This window comes from Mytilus edulis, chromosome 6, assembly GCF_963676685.1.
Source record: "Mytilus edulis chromosome 6, xbMytEdul2.2, whole genome shotgun sequence".
Taxonomy (NCBI): domain Eukaryota; kingdom Metazoa; phylum Mollusca; class Bivalvia; order Mytilida; family Mytilidae; genus Mytilus; species Mytilus edulis.
This window is the reverse complement of record NC_092349.1, coordinates 79019652-79042361: the sequence shown is the minus strand read 5'-3', so window position 1 is coordinate 79042361 and position 22710 is coordinate 79019652. Positions and strand designations below refer to the sequence as shown.

At 32.8% G+C, this 22710-nt stretch overlaps 2 protein-coding genes and 1 pseudogene across 3 annotated transcripts; 2 read left to right on the top strand and 1 right to left on the bottom strand.

Annotated features, from left to right (window-relative positions):
- Positions 1-523: 523 nt before the first annotated feature.
- Positions 524-15358, bottom strand: LOC139528540 (uncharacterized). 2 transcript variants are annotated; one of them, XM_071324569.1, is made up of 3 exons: positions 15226-15358; positions 2665-3847; positions 524-1390 (listed from the first exon to the last, which is right to left on the bottom strand). In XM_071324569.1, the coding sequence occupies exons 2-3, from the start codon at positions 3838-3840 to the stop codon at positions 635-637; spliced, it is 1932 nt and encodes a 643-aa protein (XP_071180670.1). In that variant the 5' UTR covers positions 3841-3847; positions 15226-15358; the 3' UTR covers positions 524-634. The 2 variants fall into 2 exon arrangements, with proteins under 2 accessions (XP_071180670.1, XP_071180671.1); XM_071324570.1 differs by having other exon boundaries at positions 15245-15358.
- A 2348-nt stretch (positions 15359-17706) lies between these two features.
- Positions 17707-20017, top strand: LOC139528538 (uncharacterized; annotated as a pseudogene).
- Positions 20018-20761: 744 nt separating this feature from the next.
- LOC139528539 (integrase/recombinase xerD homolog) lies at positions 20762-22356 on the top strand. Its single transcript, XM_071324568.1, has one exon. The coding sequence runs from the start codon at positions 20762-20764 to the stop codon at positions 21617-21619; it is 858 nt and encodes a 285-aa protein (XP_071180669.1). The 3' UTR covers positions 21620-22356.
- The last annotated feature ends 354 nt before the right edge of the window (positions 22357-22710 follow it).

The window sequence follows — 22710 nt, the reverse complement described above, 5'->3', positions numbered from 1 at the left end:
CCAATATAACAATGTAAAACAATTCAAATGAGAAAACCAAAGGCCTTATTTATATAAAAAATGAACAAAAATCAAATATGTAACACATAATTAAAATATGTCATCAACATACTAAAGGGTACTATGCAGACTTCAATTTAAAGTAATTTATAACAGACAATGTAAATCAAAGGAGAAAACCCAAAAGCCTGATTTCTTTTTAATAAACCAAAAATAACCAAGCAGGGCCAACAGCAAGAAATGACAATTGGATACTGAAGTATTAATAAGCAGTGGCGGATCCAGAAATTTTCCTAAGTGGGGGCCCACTGACTGCCTTAGAGGGGGCCCTCTCCAGTCATGCTTCAGTGATTCCCTTTATAATTAACCAATTTTTCTCAGAAAAGGGGGAACCTGGGCCCCCTAAAAAAAAACTCAATCCGCCTCTGATTAGGTGGACTTTACCATGAGTTTCAGTGAGAAAATAACCGTCCTCTAAACCAGAAACATTGGTGTAACAAACTCTTCTTTTTTTAAGGAAAGCTTAAAATTTATTGCTTTATTTCAGCACTTTTAAAGTACACTAAACCATAACAAAAAAACAAAACAAAAAATATTGTGAAACAAAATCCATGTTATAACAAAGTCATTCAAATTATTCTGGTTCAGCATGTAAATGAAAGTCTTTGTGTTTGCATCTAACATGTGCCTTCAGGCTTGATCTCCAGTTGAATTTTTTATAACATATCCGACAAGAATATCTGGCTTCTTCATGTTTCCCTTTATTATGTTCCTGAAGTTTTGCTTTTGTACTAAAGCCTGAACCACAAATATCACAAAGATGGGGATAGGAACCAGACTTATTGCACGTCTCTAGGTGGCGCTTTAAAGAACCTAAGCCCATAAATTCAGTCTTGCAAAGTGGACATGTATCAACTTTAATCTGATGTTGGTGACGTCTACAATGATGGCTGTATTGAATGGCCTGATTGAATCCTTGACCACACACACTGCAAAGGTATTTAAAGTCCATATTGTGTTTGTTCTTGATATGCAAGGTATGTCCATATTTACTACGGAAAGTTTTCCCACACTGTGCACAAGAAATTTGCCACTTTGGTTGTTTAGCAGGTAAAACCTGATCAGATGAGTTCTTGGCAAGTCTTTCTACTTTAGTAGGAGATTTTTTTATCGATTCATTAATTTTTGGTCCCATAGTGCTTTGGGCTTTATTCCAATTTGTATTTTTATTTGGTGCTATATACATATAGGTTTTATCTGTATGCTGCGAGGTATGTTTATTGTAATTACTTTTATCGTGTGTTATATAGTTACAGTGCTGACATAAATAACGTGTGTTATCTTTCTTCGATCTTGATCGTGTTGTCTTCACAAATGTTCTTGTAATCTTCTGAAAATTAGAAAAAAGTCTTTGTTTTATTCATAATGATACAGATTGATAACGTTTAAAATGTTTAATTCCCATTGAATTATAAATAATTCAGATTTTAAGGTTACAGAAATGGATTCGTAACAATGCTTAAAAGTCATCTCACGTGTCTCAGAGCTAACATGTACATAATTGACCCAGGTTTAACCATGTAAAACAAGGGTTACTTCCCTTTAAACAATTTTTAGCATATTTCTACATTTTTGTACATGTAAATAACAAGCTTAAGGCCATCATCACAAATCATTGTTTTGAAAAACAATTCACATAAATGTTGAAGAAATTTGAATTACATGTTTACAGGAAGGCTGCATAGGGACCAGATATACCGTAGTGTTAACTTAGATTTGTCATATGGTCTCTGGTAGAGATTTGTCTCATAGTCATTGTAAATCATACCACATCTTATTACAAAATGTATATATAAAATTGAGAATGGAAATGGGGAATGTGCCAAAGAGATAACAACCCGACCATAGAAAAAAACAACAGCAGAAGGTCACCAACAGGTCTTCCTAAAGTAATGAACTAGAGCAGTTCTCGCTCGGACATACACTATATGTATTTCTACACTGATCAAAATATATGTTATATACAATTTGCAATGTTAGTGTGGTTTTTTTTACATTAAAAAAACATAAAAACAAATAAAAAAGAAGTCAGAAATTCGAGATCAGAAAATTTAAAATTTAAAATTAAAATTCCAAATTTAAAGATATGGAATGTCAAAATTTTCGACTGTCACTTGGAAAAAAAGTTCACTGTCAATTTTATTTTTACTATGTCCCTAATACTACACTTCCGTACAACTGCCTTCATGCCTCTGTGTAATTTACGGCCCTGATTATTATATAGAAAATGATAATAGAGGAATATGAAAGCATCCATCTCAAGGGTTAAATTGAAGTTCACATGAATACTGATTCAATGAGGAAGAACTATTCACTTGCAAGTGAATAATTCATAATCACTGTTTTTTAGCTTATTTTGACAAAATTGGATCAAAACATACATGAACTGGCTGCTAAAGGGAATTACTATTTCACTATTTGTATTTCATTATTGATTGAGGAAAAAAATTATATATGAGATTTTTTATATATCTCGTAGCTAGTGCCCCTTTAACAATGTTTAACATTAGACATACATGTCTAATTGTCTATATATCATACTGTACATGTGCAATTATACACTTAAATAACTTTTTTGTGATTTTCATTTTAAGAAAGACTTACAGAATCCAGATTTTCTTGCTCCTCTTCTATAACCATATCATCTTGAATTCCAACCATTTCCAACTGTTGGTTTTCACCATCTTCACCAAGCTCAGACCCTTTTATTTCCAAACCTATACTAGTTTCTTCCTGGTCTATTGTAACATCTTTTGACATTAGTTTTCCAGCATACTGCTTTACAATGTCTGGTAATATATTAATCCTTTTAGTTTTTTCCACATGATTCAGTGTTGATTTCACATTACCTAGCAACAATTTTTTAGTATTTTTCCCCTTATTTTCTGTAGAAAAAAGTTTTCTTTGAATATTTGCTGATTCAGGCGATTCAATCGCAGATCTTTCATCATCATTTGGCTCTACTTTTATTTCATAAAATATCGGCAAATCTTTATTTTGTATCGATTCTGACATTTTAATATCTGGTTCATTGTAAGTCTCTGGCTCTTGTTTTATATCAAAAACCTCAGAAAAATTTTCATATTCAGTGAATTCACAAGATGTAAAATGATCAAATTTTTCTTCGCTTACACTTTTTGAGCTTACATTTTTGTCAGGTTGGTTTTTGGATATTTTTGAATCAGTTTTTACAAACATCTGACCATTTACAGTTGTGGTCATAAAAACTGTATTTGAGTTAAGTCCCTTTAAAGATTCTTCTGATAAACAAGTAAAGTTTACATCTAATGGGGAGGTAACTTTAGAGGGACAAGTAGCATTATCTTTATCTTTTCCCTTAGCTCTTAATGTTAATGAAGTGCACTGGTTTAATAAATCTGAATTACAGCCATCAAGTTTCGTTTGCATATAGATATAGGGATGAAATTCTTTATGTAACAGCACAGTTTTGAAATCTATTTTTTTACAAAGATTGATAAAATCTCTTATGTAGGATTCTCCAACTAGTTTGACTTCGCCTGTATAAAGATAAGAAATGAATATTTCCACTATTTCCTTTTTGAAGTCTGTCAGATCTAGAGTATTAACATCCTGACAAAGAAATACATGTGTCTGCAAATGGGAGATCTCAGATACTGCCAAAACAATGCGATGAACAGGGACTAGATCTGTTTTAGTTTCAATATAAAAATCAATCCATTTTCTTTCTTTCCTTAAAGTGTCCAGAGTCTTTAATACTTTTTCTCCATATCTGTCTTCTTTAAGGAAAATTTCTGCCATTTTTTGTCTGAAAACAAAAAGACAATTGAGTATAGTAAGTATTTTTCAATTGAAAATTTTATTAGAATTTCATGAATTTAGAAAGAAACTTCATGACATGCATGATGACTAGCAGATCAAATAAAATAGACAAGGGTTTTGTACGGACAAAAGTGTTGTTGACTAACTATATAATATGAAGCATGTGAAAACATAAAACATTGCATTTAAGAATTCTTCTACCAAGTAAATGATACCCAGTGGCGGATCCAGAACTTTTCATAAGGGGGGCCTGCTTATTAACTGACCTAAGGGAGGCCCACTCCAGTCACTGTAATGCTTCAGTGATTGCCTTTATAATCAACCAAATTTCCCCCCCCCCCCCCCCCCCCCACGGGATCTGCCTATGATACCAACTATCCTTGTAAGACATAAACATGATAAAATCTAGACCAACAGCTAAGAACTTTAGACTAGTGTCAACAAAAATAATCTAAAAATGTTGTTTTGGGGCATTTTGTAAGTTGAAACATAGGTTATATATGACATTGAAGATCATAAAAGTTGTAGAAAGCCTTTTGATCAATTTTTTAAGTATTTTTCAATACAGGGCAATGAAAATGTACTTTTTCAACGTAAAAGTAAAAAAACTTATTTTATTGAAACATTGTGAAATACTTAATTGCAAAAAAAATTTAATTTGTTTATCAATTTTATTCTCTCCCAACATTATTGTCATTTAGGATCTTGGAAAAACTTGGTAACTTTATGAAAAAGAATAACTTTGTAGGTCATTTTGATCTTTCATGGAAGAGTCCCTTTTATCTTTGCAAAAAAAAACGTAACGTTTGGATATTTCTGGAAACAATTTGAACAACAAGCACAAAAAGGATAGATATTTGTGTACATGCAATAACATTTCTAGCTGCCAGTAAATATGCATGTACAATGATTATGATGATGTACTTCATTGGCATTATATAATCATATAGAACTGTGCAATATTTTCCCTTGAATTGAAAAAAACAAACTTTTTGCACAGTTAAAATAAAAAACTATCCACAAAAGACCAAAAATGACACAGACATTAACAACTATAGGTAACGCTACAGCCTTCAACAATGAGCAAAGCTCATACCACATAGTCAGCTATAAAAGGCCCCGATAAGACAATGTAAAACAATTCAAACGAGTAAACTAACGGTCTTATTTATGTAAAAAAATGAACGAAAAACAAATATGTAACACATAAACAAATGACAACCACTGAATTACAAGCTCCTGACTTGGGACAGGCACATACATAAATAATGTGGCAGGGTTAAACATGTTAGCGGGATCCCAACCCTCCCCTAACCGGGGACAGTGGTATAACAGTACAACATAATTACAAACTATAACCAGATGCTCCGCAGGGCGTAGCTCTATACGACCGCAGATGTTGAACCCTGAACGGTTGGGGCAAGTATGGACACAACATTCAAGCTGGATTCAGCTCTAAATTTGGATTGTGATTAAATAGTTGACACAGCATAGGTTTCTGACACAGAATGAATGTGTTCTAATGAACTTAAAATTTTTGTTTTCTCTTAGAGCAATTCACTATGCTGTTGAATATTAATCCTCTCAAAAAAATGTTTGAAGAAATTTTCTTTTTTATTTATGAAATTTCAAATGTGAAAAATTGAACCCAATTTTTTTAATCACATCCCCCTTTCCCTTATTCCAAAACTAATCTCAATTAAAATTTCTAATGGAGTTTGCAACAATAACTACTCATTTAAATACATCATAAAATATTAAGATGTAAAAAAACTGCTTGTTAATTATCACTGAATGGTAAAGATTATTTTAATTTATCAGTTGGTAGTAAAAAGTGAATATACATTGTATATTGTATATAACAAAGATTTAAGTTGATTCTGGACAAAGAAAGATAACTCCAATTAAAACCAGGTGCTCCGCAGGGTGCAGCTTTATACGACCGCAGAGGTCGAACCCTGAACAGTTGGGGCAAGTATGGACAAAACATTCAAGCGTGATACAGCTCTGAATTTGGATTGTGATCAAATTTTTGACATTACATGGTTTTTTTTTACACAAAACAAATGTCAAGATTTTACAAATCAATTAAAGATTTCTTCTTCAAACTTTTTAAATCTAAAATTAAATAGTTGACACAGCATAGGTTTCTGACACAGAATGAATGTGGTCTAATGAACTTAAAAGTGTTTTTTTGCCTTTGGGCAATTCACTATGCTGTTGAATATTAATCCTCTCAAAAAAATGTTTAAAGAAATTTTCTTTTTATTTATGAAATCTGAAATGAGAAAAATTTAACCCCCCCCCCCCCCCCCTTTTTTTCACATCCCCGTTTCCCTTTTTCCAAAACTGATATCAATTCAAATTTCTAATGGAGTTTGCAACAATAACTACTCTTTTAAATACATCATAAAATATTAAAATGTAAATTAAAGTGCTTGTTATCACTGAATGGTAAAGATTGGTTGGTAGTAAAAGTGAATATACATTGTTTATTGTATAAAACAATAAAAAAAACTTCATCAGCAACATTTTATATTGGCAAATTTCCAATGAAGTTATTTAGATAAAGTTATTGGCAAATAAAAATAGAAAATGACATCCTAGTCATGTCTGGCAAATGTCCAACATACATTATCTAAAAACATTTTAGATAAGATAAGGAAAAAAAGCTTCATCAGCAACATTTTATATTGGCAAATTTCCAATGAAGTTATTTACATAAAGTTATTGGCAAATAAAAATAGAAAATGACATCATAGTCATGTCTGGCAAATTTCCAACATATATTATCAACTACTATTCAATACAAAGAAAGATAACTCCAATTGAAAATTAATTGCTATTGCACAATATTGTGCAATTAGAAATTTCTTGCTAATGTGCAATACTGTGCAATTGAAAATTTCTTGCTATTGCACAATACTTGATATGGAATCCTGATTTGGACCAACTTGAAAACTGGGCCCATAATCAAAAATCAAAGTACATATTTAGATAAAGCATATCAAATAAGCCCAAGAATTCAATTTTTGTTAAAATCAAACTTAGTTTAATTTTGGACCCTTTGGACCTCAATGTACACCAATTTGAAAACTGGACCAAATATTAAGAATCTACATACACAGTTAGATTTGGCATATCAAAGAACCCATTTATTCAATTTTTGATGAAATCAAACAAAATTTAATTTTGGACCCCCATTTGGACCAACTTGAAAACTAGGCCAATAATTAAAAATCTAAGTACATTTTTAAATTCAGAATATCAAAGAACCCCAAGAATTCAATTTTTGTTAAAATCAAACTAAGTTTAATTTTGGACCCTTTGGACCTTAATGTAGACCAATTTAAAAAAGGGGCCAAAAATTAAGAATCTACATACATAGTTAGATTCGGCATATCAAAGAACCCCAATTATTCAATTTTTGATGAAATCACACAAAGTTCAATTTTGGACCCTTTGGACCCCTTATTCCTAAACTGTTAGGACCAAAACTCTCAAAATCAAACCCAACCTTCCTTTTATGGTCATAAACCTTGTGTTTAAATTTCAAAGATTTCTATTTACTTATAGTATACTAAAGTTATGGTGCAAAAACCAAAAATAATGCTTATTTGGGGCCCTTTTTGGCCCCTAATTCATAAACTGTTGTGAACTTAACTCCAAAAATCAATCCCAACCTTCCTTTTGTGGTCATAAACCTTGTGTTAAAATTTCATTGATTTCTATTTACTTAAACTAAAGTTATTGTGCGAAAACCAAAAATAATGCTTATTTGGGCCCTTTTTTGGCCCTTAATTCCTTAACTGTTGAAACCAAAACTCCCAAAATCAATCCCAACCTTCCTTTTGTGGTCATAAACCTTGTGTCAAAATTTCATAGATTTCTATTCACTTAAACTAAAGTTATAGTGCGAAAACCAAGAAAATGCTTATTTGGGCCCTTTTTGGCCCCTAATTCCTAAAATGTTGGGACCAAAACTCCCAAAATCAATCCCAACCTTCCTTTTGTGGTCATAAACCTTGTGTTAAAATTTCATTGATTTCTATTCACTTTTACTAAAGTTAGAGTGCGAAAACTAAAAGTATTCGGACAACGACGACGACGCAGACGACGACGCCAACGTGATTATCAGCAATATACGACCAAAAAATTAAAATTTTTGCGGTCGTATAAAAAAATCTTGCTATTGCACAATATTTTGCAATTAGATATTTCTTGCTTACTATTCTGGACAAAGAAAGATAACTCTAATTAAAAAAAAATTTGCTATTTCACAATATTGTGCAATTAGATACTTCTTGCCATTGAATGTGCAATACTGTGCAATTGAAAAGACTTGCTATTGCACAATACTTAATATAATAATTTTAGATCCTGATTTGGACCAACTTGAAAACTGGGCCCATAATAAAAAATCTAAGTACATTTTTGGATTCAGCATATCAAGGAACCCCAAGATTTCAATTTTTGTTAAAATCAGACAAAGTTTTATTTGGACCCTTTGGACTTTAGTGTAGACCAATTTGAAAACAGGACCAAAAATGAAGAATCTACATACACAGTTAGATTTGGTATATCAAAGAACCCCATTTATTCAATTTTTGATGAAATCAAACAAAGTTTAATTTTGGACCCCGATTTGGACCAACTTGAAAACTGGGCCAATAATCAAGAATCTAAGTACATTTTTAGATTCAGCATATCAAAGAACCTAACTGATTCATTTTTTGTCAAAATCAAACTAAGTTTAATTTTGGACCCTTTGGACCTTAATGTAGACCAATTTGAAAACGGGACCAAAAGTTAAGAATCTACATACACAGTTATTTAATTTTGATGAAATCAAACAAAGTTTAATTTTGGACCCTTTGGGCCCCTTATTCTGTTGAGAGCAAAACCCACAAAATCAATACCAACCTTCCTTTTATGGTCATAAACCTTGTGTTTAAATTTCATAGATTTCTATTTACTTATACTAACGTTATGGTGCGAAAACCAAGAAAAATGCTTATTTGGGTCCCTCTTTGGCCCCTAATTCCTAAACTGTTGGGACCTAAACTCCCAAAATCAATACCAACCTTCCTTTTGTAGTCATTAACATTGTGTTTAAATTTCATTGATTTCTATTTACTTAAACTAAAGTTATTGTGCGAAAACCAAGAATAATGCTTGGTTGGGCCCTTTTTTGGCCCCTAATTCCTAAACTGTTGAAACCAAAACTCCCAAAATCGATCCCAACCGTTCTTTTGTGGTCATAAAGCTTGTGTCAAAATTTCATAGATTTCTATTAACTTAAACTAAAGTTATAGTGCGAAAACCAAGAAAATGCTTATTTGGGCCCTTTTTGGCCCCTAATTCCTAAAATGTTGGGACCAAAACTCCCAAAATCAATACCAACCTTCCTTTTGTGGTCATAAACCTTGTGTTAAAATTTCATAGATTTCCATTCACTTTTACTAAAGTAAGAGTGCGAAAACTAAAAGTATTCGGACAACGACGACGACGACAACGACGCAGACGACGTCACGCCAACGTGATAGCAATATACGACGAAATTTTTTTCAAATTTTGCGGTCGTATAAAAATCAGTCGAAAAAGGCTCAACTCATCAGATGGACAAAAATACAAGTTGACGTGGCCGGGTACTTATACATCCCGACACAAAAAGACACAATGAACAGATCTGAGAGTACTGGCAGTTATCTGACAGCTAGTTCAAAGCCACTAACAATTATTAAAAAAATCATGCATCTAAGACTAAACTATCAATCCGTACACATCCAACATCCTATGGATTTAGTGTAAAGACGTCAAAAACAGCCAGAGAAAAACATGACCTTGTGCAATGCCCAGTTACAGGTATCGACAGATTGTAGATCCATGAATATGTATGTATATAACATACTAGTAATATTTAGTTAGATTTTAATCTACTGATAACAAAATCAATATTTATACCAATAAAAACAATATTCAATGATCTTATTACAGTGTTGAATAGGTAACCTTTTAGAATAAGTTTATTTAAAGGAGCGACAAGTTTACATGGATCATTTCTAAATTTCAGGGCACGGTTAACAACATTTCCGTAAAAATGAGGATGTGCTATTCCGTTTGAAATAAGTTTTCTACAGGTACATTCAAACTTCAAAACCAAATCTTTATATCTATGGAAAAATTTAGTAAAGGTTTTAAGTAATTTATGGTAACGATATCCCTGGTTTAATCATTTACCAGTAATACATAGGTTGCGTTTGTTAACCCTTTCCTTCATAATGACGCCTTTTGACGCCACCCCCTTTACTTCATAATGACGCCTTTTGACGCCTGCATTGGGCTTCAGTTGAAGCATCTTGCCTATGAAAATCTCTATCAGACTTAACAAAAGTTTGTATCCAATATAAAGAGGATGTTCATGAGAATATCTGACTGGAATTAAGATGAAAAATTTGATTTTGCAATGCATTAATACTTTAAACATGATGATTTTTTTTTATTGAAAATATCCTATGCAAATCAAGTAGGTCAAAAAAAATATTCCATGGAGGAAAGGGTTAAAATAAAATCAAAGAGCTGAAAGCTCTGAAGAAAAATGACGCCACTGTCTCTAATATTGGGATAGTTTTTATGCAAGTCTTGATTTTCACATACCGTAATTAGTTTAACAATGCAACATGTATCGTAAGCATATAATTGATATTCGTATATGTGTGTGTGTGTGAAGTGAAGGTGACAACTGGCTGGGTTTTTAAGACAAATGAATAGGTCAAGACTAGCTGAATTGTACAAATAAATACTGTAGAAATGCTTGTATATTTCTCACTGGTACATAGTCTGAATCTGAGTCCGTTCGCTTCCATTCACGTTTGCGCCCACTCATTTTCACCCCTTTCACTTTCACACCCTACATGTTCGCACCCAATCTTAATTGGTTTTGTGTTTAATAACTATGTAAGCAAGTGTTTTCTTATAAGTATAATTGTTGTCATTGTCTCAAAATAAAGTGAGACAGCAATTTTTTTTTTGTGTTGAATAAATCTTAATTATGTTTTGGATAAGGTATTGCTAAAAATAATAATAATCCTTTCTAAATAAAGTGGTATTTTGTCAACGTTTTATTTTGTGTTGAATAACTCTTAATCATGTTTTGGTTAGTGTATTGCTATAACTTGTTTCATCGACTTGTTTCAAAATGAAGTGAGATTCTGACTATGTTTGTTTCTGCGTGTTGAATAAATTTTATCATGTTTTGGTTATATTAGTGGATTGCTATATTTTGGTTTCTATGTTTTATTGTTTCGTTGTTTCAGATCAATGGGACCAAGCTGTTAAAAACAATTATCTTTTGTGTTTTTTCCTTTAAAATCTTCAATGTTTTACTCATACCAAGCTATAAATACATTCAGTATTTACACCAAAGCAATTTAAAACAACAACCATAATTTTCCAATTATTCAACTTGAATTTGAATTAAAATTGGGCGTGAATGAGTAGAGTGTGAATGTGCGAACGTGTAGGGTGTGAAAATGTATTGGGCACAAACAGACCTGATGCCACACAGTCTGAACCCCCTTCTCCCAAAAAATATTAAGTAAATAATCTTTTTGTTACTGCTATCAAAGGTCTAATGAAACTCAGATAGTTTCAAACATTTGTCAAAGAATTCTAGTCAAACTGGCACCTAGTTAAATTGGCACCTGAACATCGTAGGAAGGCGTCCCAGAAAAATAATAAAATAGCCTTGCCAGGACTAATACATGAGATATTGTGTATTTTTCTGCATTATTTTAACCAGTTGAGCATTTTACAGGATTGTTGGTTTAATGCTGTTTAAACTTTACTGAAAAACAAACACCTTAAATTTGCTAATTATTTGGCATGAAAGTTTGATTTATTGAAAGGGACTCACAGTTTTCCATTTTATTTTAATAATTGACTTGTTTTTACAATTACACAAATTGTCTAATTGTTAAAACAACAGCTTTGGTAAGGGCTTCGTTGTTTACCTTTATACACTACATATTCACTTTCGTTTCGTGGTTTACCAAAATACACAACAACATATTCACTATGTACTTGGTAACAGTAATTAATTAATTGAATAGAAAATATTATATCAAATATTATTGGATGCCGAATTGACGTCGAATAGGTGCCGATTTGACTAGATGCCAATTTAACCAGGTGCCGACTTGACTTGTACGTTTCAATTCCTCTGCGATCGTTTGCGGTATTTTCTTGAGAAAACCTATTTTCCATCATCAAAGAGAAGAAGAAACTGCTTTAAAATGATTCTGGAACGCTTCATGATTGTTAAAATAAGTTTAATTCACTCAAAAACAATTTTAAAACTTGCGATTAAACAGGAAGTTTCCAAAGCACGTGTAAAAGAAGAAATTAACCGGTAAGAGTGGAAATCCGTATATGACAGATATCCCTATAGTACGACTTTGAAAGTAAAACAGTTCAATCCTTTTGTAAAACAATCTTTAATATACCTATCACATTAATGTTTGAATGGTCTTAAGCTTATTCAAACCATATAAGTCGGTATGAAACACCAAAACGGAATGAACAATAACCGATTACGTTTTGTAGTTTACAAATTCTAAAACTGGTTCCCGTCAAACTACAACACTTTGTTCGAGTGTAGTGGAATACAAGCAAAAACCAGTGTAAACTGGGTCCTGGCTGGTTTAATACTACACAATGATGCATAATGATAACACAAGCAGATTCCAGTTTGTTTGGAAAATAAGAAATACGAAACCAAGCGCGGTAGGCAGAGCAATGTAATGAAGTTCAGGTCGGCAGTTATGGAACAATGACTGCGTCATTTTCCAAAAACTTCACAACAGACACGGGCATAGCGAACAAGTTGTGAAATATAAACACTGTAAGATGCTGCCAAAGGAACAAACCTAATATCTAAATCCAGGAAAGGACAGTTATTACCGAAAAATTTGATTTATTTAAAGTAAGTTCCTTGGGGTAAATTTCAACAGTATATTGAGAAATTTTTTGATTATTTAACGAAAAAATATCATCAAGATAACAGTAAGTGTTGTTGAATTTATCTATTAAATGCAATTTCGACGTGTCTTTACTGAGTTTAGTCATAAACTGTGATTCGTAACAGTACAAAAACAAGTCTGCTATTAGAGGGGCACAATTAGTGCCCATGGGGATACCTACAACCTGTCGATAAAACTTTGTTGCCGAAACGTACATAAATATTATCAAGGAGAAAATTAACAGCTTCAATCATTTCATCACACCTCCAGTAAGTATATCCAGCATATTTACCTTTCTCATTAGAGAAGAAGGCTTTAAATGAGTTGCAGCAAATATATCTACATTCAGCTTTACCAAACGACCATTTAATTAAATAAGAAAACTTTTGTTTAATAAGATAATGTGGAAGTGTAGTATAAATTTATAAGTATACAAAAATAACATATACCATTTGGTTATAAATATCTAATTTGGGAAAAAATGCCAAACCCATTGGTTAATACTTAAATTGGTGATTTTTGAAAATCACTGATTTAAGTAACAATATTATATATATATTTGTAAAGGTTGTAAAAAGTAAAAACACAAAAATACTGAACTCCGAGGAAAATTCAAAAAGGAAAGTCCAAAATCAAAAGGCAAAATCAAAAGTCCAAACATATCAAACGAATGGATAACAACTGTAATATTCCCGACTTGGTACAGGCATTTTCTTACATAGAAAATGGTGGATTGAACCTGGTTTTATAGCTAGCTAAACCTCTCACTTGTATGACAGTCGTATCAAATTCAATTACATTGTAAACTATGCATGAACAAAACAAACATACTCAAAGAGTAAAAATGTCAAAAATAGGGGTACAGCAGTCAATATTGTGTTATCATCTTAATATCACTATAAAAACAACAAATGTAACGAAGAAGCACAAAAAGGCATACATCAAATTTAACATACTGACTTTGCTTATCTTATACGACTAAGTAAGTAAGAGTTGTCTTTCTTTTATAAATAATCACCTATTTGAGTAGTACAAAATAATCAATAATAAATCTCTAGACTAAGTGATTTAATTTTAATGTAGCTTTAAATATAGAATACTAATAATCAAGGACCAATTATGTTGCTTAAATTATCAGAACCAACATCTGTGTGACCAGGTGATTACCTTGTACTGAATCTGGGTTAATGACATAAAAATGCACTTGTTCTAGTATCATACCTCAATTTCCTGTCAAAAAATCACTTCTTTCAGTATCATTATTTTTATAAACTCCAGTCCACTAATTTCAACACCCCTCTCCCCCTTGTTCATTTTTTCCCAATTTTACCAATAAAAAGATATTATCATGATTATCATGATTATCTAAACCTATGTGGTTAAAATTTTGTTAAAACTACAAATTTACAATTTGTGACAAAACTTCTTATTTGCTACTTAGTTAAATTAGTGATTTAAAAATCACTTATGTCAATAAGTCCCTTGACTGTTTCATGAGGGTGGCAATTGCCCTTTACCATCAGGGGCCGGTCATTTCGGCTACCATTAGGCATAAGTGTCAAATTGGTTAAAATTTTGCTAAGATTAGTCAAAATATTCTTATCGTGATTCGTCAGATGTCTCAAATAAATATTGTTACTATAATTTTTAGAGAAAAAAATAGTGTGATTTGTCAAATTCAACAGATTTTTTTATCGTCTAAAAGAAGGAGTACATTTTATCGTCAGGCACTAAAAATTACTGTTAACGTCATTGGGCAAGAAATTTTTATTGCTATATATATGGCATGAAGGTACCCCCATACACCTTATCGCTTGAACTTTTGATGCATGCAAAACTCACTTTCCATTGTGGCATCAGATCTTTTGTTTTATGACGTGAAAATTTCACGGGAACCTGTGTGATATCCAGTAATGGCGGCTAAAACTAAAGGACAAATAGCAATAAGGTGTATTACTACCCTCTTTAAACGGGGGGAGTAATATGTTAGCCTTTCAAAACACTTCACAGATTTGTTTGCACTGACCAAGAACAATTTTTCTTCAGGTAAACCCTTTTTCCGCTTAATTGGCAGACCCAGGGGGAGGGTGCTGGGGGGGTTGAACACCCCCCTTTTTTCTGGACAATCAATGCATTTGAATGGGGACATGCAGTTGGAACCCCCTTTTTTAAAATGGCTGAATCCGTCCCTTCTCACCTAACCATGACAACAACATCATGAACTGTTCAACAGTGTCAGTGTCAGTGAACAAAAATGGTTGCCAGTGGATGATTTCGTTCCGAAACCCTTATAGATAGTTGATGCATTGATCGTTGATTATACACTGATTATATATATACTGACCCTCATATGATCTGCTTACCATCCAAGTTATACCTTCGTGTAAATAAAAAATAAAAAGATGCTCAAGCTGATATTTTTCGCAACAAAAAGATTGGAAAGTCTCTACAAAAAAATAGGAAATATGAAAGTAAAGATAATCACTGGATAAATGACCGTTAGTCCGTTACAGATATGAAATTCCGGATTCCAAAAACATATTTAAATAAATCATTAAGGGAGCTACCATTTGATTTTTATGGGGGGGGCTAGGATGAAATTTGAAAAAAAATAGGCAGGACAGGAGTTTTGAGTAAAAAAAAGGCAGGATGAGACACTTTGCAAAACAAAAAAGGCAGGATGACAATTTAGGTAAAAAAAGTCAGGATAAACTAATAAAAAAAAGGCAGGACCGAATAGAGTGAAAAATAAAAAGGCAGGACAGAGATTACAACTAAAAAAAAATGCAGGACAAAATTTTTCATCCTGCCCCCCCCCCCCCCCCCCCCCATAAAAATCAAATTGTAGCTCCCTAACTTACCCGCCAACTGTCACTATTTGCTGGGGATTTCCCCACAGGTATTTGAGGCATGGACCCCCCTTTTCTGGACCTCACTAAAATAAAAATTATTTGTTTTTTTTTTAATTTATTTACAATTTTCTACAATGTATAAACATATATCAAGTCTCAACAATCCATTTCTAGTCGATTACAATAACTTTCAGTTCAGAGTACTATCCATACGAGCCCCAAGTGAAAAAGGAAGCTTCTTTTTTTCTCTTGGGGCTCGTATGGATAGTAAAAAGTTATTACAATGTATAAACATAATCTTGAAAATATTTTTAAAAATCTTAAGTGTGAGAATCTCCATCTTAAATTTTCTAAATTTATACTTGGTGTACACAAAAGGAGTGTCAATTTTGCTGTATTATCAGAACTGGGACGTTTCCCCTTACATTATGATATTGTAAAGTCAATTGTAAAATACTGGTATAGATTTGAAAATCTTACAACTGAATTCAGTCTATTGAAAGATGCTTATAAATGCAGCCAAGAGCTTCACAAATCTAACATAACTTCTTGGTTCTCATTTGTTAAAAAAGTATTAGAAGTTTTTGAAATTAAACAAGAAGAAAAACATTTCGGACAATATAAATTTTTGAACATATCTTGTTAATTAATTCACACTTAATATATTAGCAATTGGCATGCTAGCCAAAATAAAGCTTCTGATGGAAAACTGTTTACTTTAATTATGTGAAATTTAAGCAGAATTTTGGTTATGAAAATATTATCTTTCTTTAATTAAGAACTTTGATTTTAGAAGATCTATATGCAAATTACGTATTTCTGCTCATAAGCTTCAAATTGAAGTTGGTCGTTTTTCAAATATTCCACGAAATGAAAGAATTTGCAAAAAATGCTCCTCTGGCTGTGTTGAAGATGAAATTCATTTTTTAACTAAGTGTGAAAATTTTAAATCAGATAGAGATGCTCTCTTTGACTTTGTTTGCCAAGGAATTCCAAATTTTTCTATACTTGATAATCAGCATAAATTTATTTATTTATTAAACTGTGAAGACAATCAGGTCCTTAATGCTGTTGGTAAATTTATTAAAGTGAATATGAGTATATATAACATTCAACTCCAGCATTGGTACATATTTACTGTAAAATATTTAACATTGTTTTAGAAACCGGAATAATCCCAGAGCACTGGACTATTGGTATAATACGACCAGTTTTTAAAAACAAAGGAGATACCATGGATCCTGATAACTTCAGAGCAATAACATTAATAAGCTGTTTAGGAAAAGTCTTTACATCAATAATTAATTCTAGGTTAACCTTTTTTGCAAATGAAATTTCCTTAATTTCATACAACCAAGCTGGATTTCGAAAAGGTCACTCTACAACCGATAATTTATTCGTATTGCATGCCTTAATATCACTCTATCAATCTTTTGGAAAATTTTGTTGATTTTCGAAAGGCATTCGACACTGTATGGAGAAGTGGTCTGTGGAAAAAACTACAGAACAGTGGTATAAAAGGGAAAATATTTACTGTTATTTTTAATATGTATAACAATATTAAATCATGTGTAAAATACAACAACCAACAGTCAGAATATTTTCCCTGTCTAACTGGTGTAAGACAGGGGGAAAATCTATCTCCCTTTCTCTTTTCTATTTTTTTAAATGACTTAGAAAAATTCTTTATTGATTTAGGTGGATGTCCCCTTGAGATAGTTAAAGAAAAATGTCAAAATGAGTTAAATTCAATTATGAAACTGTTTGCCATACTGTACGCTGATGATACCGTCATTCTGGCGGATTCAGCAGAAAGTATGCAAAATGCACTAAATATTTTCCAGAACTACTGTGAATTATGGAAACTTGAAGTTAATGTTACAAAAACAAAAAGTATGGTATTTAGTAAAGGCAAAGTGCGAAGGAAATTTGAATTTAAATTACAAGGCAAAAATATAGAATTAGTCGATACTTATAATTTTCCGCGTTTCGAAGTATAGAGGAAAATTATTGTACTAACGGTTCTTTCGATATATGTATGGACACGTGATATTAATTGTAGTATCACGTGAATGGTCATTTTTTGGCGGGTTAATTTCCCTATCAGACCATTCTCTCGCCAACTTCGAACTGGTCAAGATGGACACCGATTTAGACGATTCAATTAAGGCAGTTATTCTACGCGAGGTGAAAAATGCAGTTTCTTCTTCACAGCAAGATCTTCTAAACAGCATAACTACAGTGATGGATAGTAGGCTTTCATCTTTCCAATCAAATCTGCAACAGTCACACAGTCACAGCAGGAGATTTCCCAAACTCAGATAGCCAAGCTTGAAGAAACCATGACTGACAATTATAGTTTTCAGCGTAAAGGAAATGAAAACCAGTATCGTCATGAGGTGAAAGTGTTAACCAAGCTGAAAGAAGCTAAAGCTAGCCTGGAAGCTCCAGAATTAGGAATTGATTCAGTGCGGACAGCGAAGATGAAGATTATTGAAGGTATTGACTTAGTGCGTGAAAGGCAAAAGCTTATAAAACTGGCCGACTCTTCCCAGCTTGGGTGGAAAGTCGTCAGCGAGTACGTAGCTAATCCCATCGCTGATGACTCAGAAGACGAAAAGAAGATGATGAGGGCTCAGTCTAGAGCAGAAAGAAAGAGTAAGGCGGAAAAAGTTAAGAAAGGCAAACCAAGACCAACACCTTATAGCAGAAATCCAGAGAAAGAAACCAAATCCGTTAAGCCTGGAAGATGTTTCAAGTGTGGAAATAAGGGTCATTGGGTAGACGAATGTCCAGACATGAAAAATAAGATAAGTAATTCTTATTCTCAAATTTTAGTTTTTGATAATATTAATGTAATACAAGGCCACTTTGCGCCTCTAGTCAGTGATTCAAGCAATAAGTCTGTAAATACAAAAGTAAATACTGTTAAAAATACTCACACGGTGATGTGTATTGATATGAATACAACAGTTCAGCATGAATGCGTCTCGCCAGTTGGTAGACTCAAGGTCAATATAGGTCAATGGAAATTGATTACCGAAAACAAACACATTATTGATGTTATTGAAAACGGTTATAAAATACCATTCAAAACCGAGCCTCAACACGCTGTTATTAAAAACAACAGATCGTCATTAAACAATAAGAAATTTGTTCAAGATGAGATCAGCAATCTTTTACAGAAAAAATGTATTTCTGAGGTACAAAAAATTCCGCAGGTAGTTAACCCTTTAACGGTTGCATACAACAAATCGAGCAAACCTAGACTTGTACTAGATTGTAGACACATAAACATACATTTGTTCAAATTCAGATTTAAGTATGAAGATACAAAAGTAGCCCGAGATATGTTTCAGAAGGATGATTTTCTGTTTTCCTTTGATCTTAAGTCGGCTTATCATCATATTGAGATTTGTCAAATACATAGAAGTTTTTTAGGATTTTCATGGGACTTTGAAGGCAAAGTTAGATACTTTGTTTTTAATGTACTGCCATTTGGTTTAGCTACTGCTGGGTACATTTTTTCAAAAGTACTACGAGAATTTGTCAAACACTTGAGATCTGAAGGCAATAGAATCATCATGTTTCTGGATGATGGTTTAGGTGGTGATCGAGATTTAAGCTCGTGTCTTAAAACCAGTCAAGAGGTTAAACAAAAATTGGAAGTTCTAGGATTTTTGATTGCACATGAAAAATGTAGTTGGTTTCCTTCACAGTATGTTAAATGGTTAGGTTATGTTTGGGACACAAAAATAGGCAAAATTTGTGTTAGTGATGAGAGAATTGACAAGGCAGAAAAAGCTGCGAGTCTTATTTTAAGCGAGATTGGAAAAGGAGTACTTTTGTTCAGTGCTCGAACTTTGGCTAGTATTATTGGTCAGCTGATTTCTATGCAAATCGTTTTGGGTGATATCGTTAGACGGAACACAAGATTTTTGTATGATTGTGTTCAAGCGCGTGCTAGTTGGAACGCACCTGTTAGAATAACAGTAGAAGCTATTGATGAGCTTGGTTTTTGGAAAAACTCTTGCAGAACACTTAATCTTGTAGGTGTTGATATTTGTTCTGTTAATTTAACTGACATGTATGATATTGAGTTATTTTGTGATGCCTCAGATGTAGGCTTTGGTGGATATTTTTCCACAGTTTTGGATTTTCATAGTGAAAATCGTGAGATTTATGGAAATTGGTTCGCGGGTGAACAATTTGAAAGTTCTACCTGGCGAGAATTAGAGACGGTTAGAAGAGTTTTGAACTCATATGATTCATTTCTTGAATAAGACCGTTAAAGTAAATTCTGATAATAAGAATGTGACACATATATTGAATGTTGGTAGCAAAAAATACAAATTACAGAAGGTTGTAACAGATATTCTCAATTCTTGCTCGAAGAAGAATATAGGTTTACAAACCAATTGGGTACCGAGAACTGAGAATAAGCATGCTGATTTTTTAAGTAGACATACGGATCCTGATGATTGGAGCATCGAAAAGAACGTTTTTCATGATCTGAGTTGTACTTTTGGCCCTTTTACTGTTGATAGATTTTCTACTCATTACAACGCTCAGAGCTCTCGTTTTAATTCGAGAATTTGGTGCCCAGGTACTGAGGCAATAAACGCTTTTAGTCAGTTTTGGGGAGGTGATACTAATTGGTTAGTGCCACCTCCATCGTTAGTTGCCATGACAATAAACAAGATAATAAAGGACAAGGCTAAATGCATGTTGGTTATTCCTGAATGGAAATCTGCTCCTTATTGGCCACTTTTATATAAAGACGGCGGATTTAGAGATTTTATAAAGGAGGTTATTTATTTGCCTAGATACAACATTATAGTAAAGGGTACTGGTAAAAATGGGATTTTTGGTGAAAATCCTCTAAGATTTAGTATGATTGCTTTATTTGTCAGATTTTAATGAGGATTTTTGCGTTTTTTAGGTTTAAAACTGAGACAGAACGTTGAGAATGTCGTTGAGAGCAGTGGTGTAGGAGGAAACAATGTGTTGAGATCTTTGGCAGGAAAGATGGCTTTGTACATAGTGGATTCGAAAAGTGAAAATACGTCAAAGAAGTACTTTGCCGGATTTAATCGTTGGAAGTTATTCATTAATGAACATGGTTTTTCTGATTTACCAGCCGAACCAGTACATGTAGCGTTATACTTAACATTTCTTATTGACAAACATTCTTCACCAAGTGTATTACAGTCCGCGATTTATTCTATAAAATGGGCTCACGAATTGAACGGTTACATAGACCCTACAAGCAATTCATTCATAAAATTTCTATTAGAATCGTGCAAAAGGCGAAACGGTAAACCAGTCGTGAAAAAAGACCCAGTTGATAACATTATGCTTAGAGAACTATGTTCTATATATCAGGATTCTAGTGATTTATTAGTGATTAGGGATTTAACTATGATACTTATAGCTTATGCAGGTTTTTTACGTTTTGATGAATTAAGTTCATTAACTTGTAGGGATATTAAGATATATGAGGAATACATGTCTATCTTTTTGTCGCATAGCAAAACTGATCAATATAGACAGGGCAACGAAATTTTGATTTCCAAAGGGAGTTCTCAAGCATGTCCCCTTTTGATGTATAAGCGTTATTTGGGTTTATCTAGTTTAGATGTTGATTCTGATCATTTTGTTTTCAGACCCATATTTAGATCGGGTGGTACAGCTAAGTTAATTTATAAAAATAAGAAGCTTAGTTATACAGCAGCCAGGCAAAATATCGTTAAAAGGTTGAAAATGGTTGCTCCACACCTTAACTTAGGTTTACACTCATTACGTTCAGGTGGCGCTTCTGCTGCAGCCAAGTCAGATGTTAATGAGAGATGTATAAAGAGGCATGGACGTTGGAAATCTGATTGAAGTAAAGACGGGTACATTGCAGATTCGTTTGATAATAGAATTTCAGTTTCTAAGAATTTAGGTTTATAGATATATGTTTTTCTATCCGTTTCAGCCCTTTCTTTGAGTTCTCTAGTCTCGTGGGCGATCGGCAATTATAAATTGTGTTTGATATATTTATTGTTATATATAAGTATAGTGTGTACTTATAATTTTCCGCGTTTCGAAGTATAGAGGAAAATTATTGTACTAACGGTTCTTTCGATATATGTATGGACACGTGATATTAATTGTAGTATCACGTGAATGGTCATTTTTTGGCGGGTTAATTTCCCTATCAGACCATTCTCTCGCCAACTTCGAACTGGTCAAGTTCAGATTTAATGTTGGTTCATTATTGTTTGATTTTTTCTTGTTTTTTGTACTATATATTGGTATTTTTGTTTGCTATTACACATTTTGATGATATTTTGTTTATGTAAAAATAAGCTAATTTTCAGTATTGTCCAAGTACACCTCTCGAGACGATCTTCCGAGCATTAGGGTTTGGACACAGGTTTCCATATCGACTAAGGTAACTTGGTTGTTGGTTTTTCCTGGCCGGCGGGTTCGTTTATGACGGAGTCAATGTTTTCGTTTTGTATTGAAAGCATTGTTTATATGTATATATATATTATTGCAAAATATTATGTTTGTTATGATAGATTATAATAAAATCCGGTGTCCTTCTAGTCTCGTGGGCGATCGGCAATTACAAATTGTGTTTGATATATTTATTGTTATATATAAGTATAGTGTGTACCTACTCATATCTTGGGCTCATATTTAAATGTAATGGTACTTTCAATGAGGCGAAGAAAAAATTGGTTAATCAAGCACAAAAAGCATTATACAGCTTGTACAAAAGTATTAGAAATCAAGCCATCCCATTGGATTTACAGCTTAAAATGTTTGATGCCATGGTAGAGCCTATTCTTTTATATGGGTGTGAGATTTGGGGATACGAAAACCTGAAAATTTTAGAACAAATTCACTTAAATTTTTGTAAACGTATTCTAAGAGTAAGATCTTCAACGCCTAACTATATGGTATATGGAGAATTAGGCAGATTT

Coding starts and splice junctions, on each gene's coding strand:
- LOC139528539 (XM_071324568.1), top strand. CDS start 20,762: ATGGCTTTGTACATAGTGGATTCGAAAAGTGAAAATACGTCAAAGAAG.
- LOC139528540 (XM_071324569.1), bottom strand. CDS start 3,840: ATGGCAGAAATTTTCCTTAAAGAAGACAGATATGGAGAAAAAGTATTA. Junction 1,391..2,664: donor AGCAAGAAAATCTGGATTCT/GTAAGTCTTTCT, acceptor TCTAATTTTCAG/AAGATTACAAGAACATTTGT.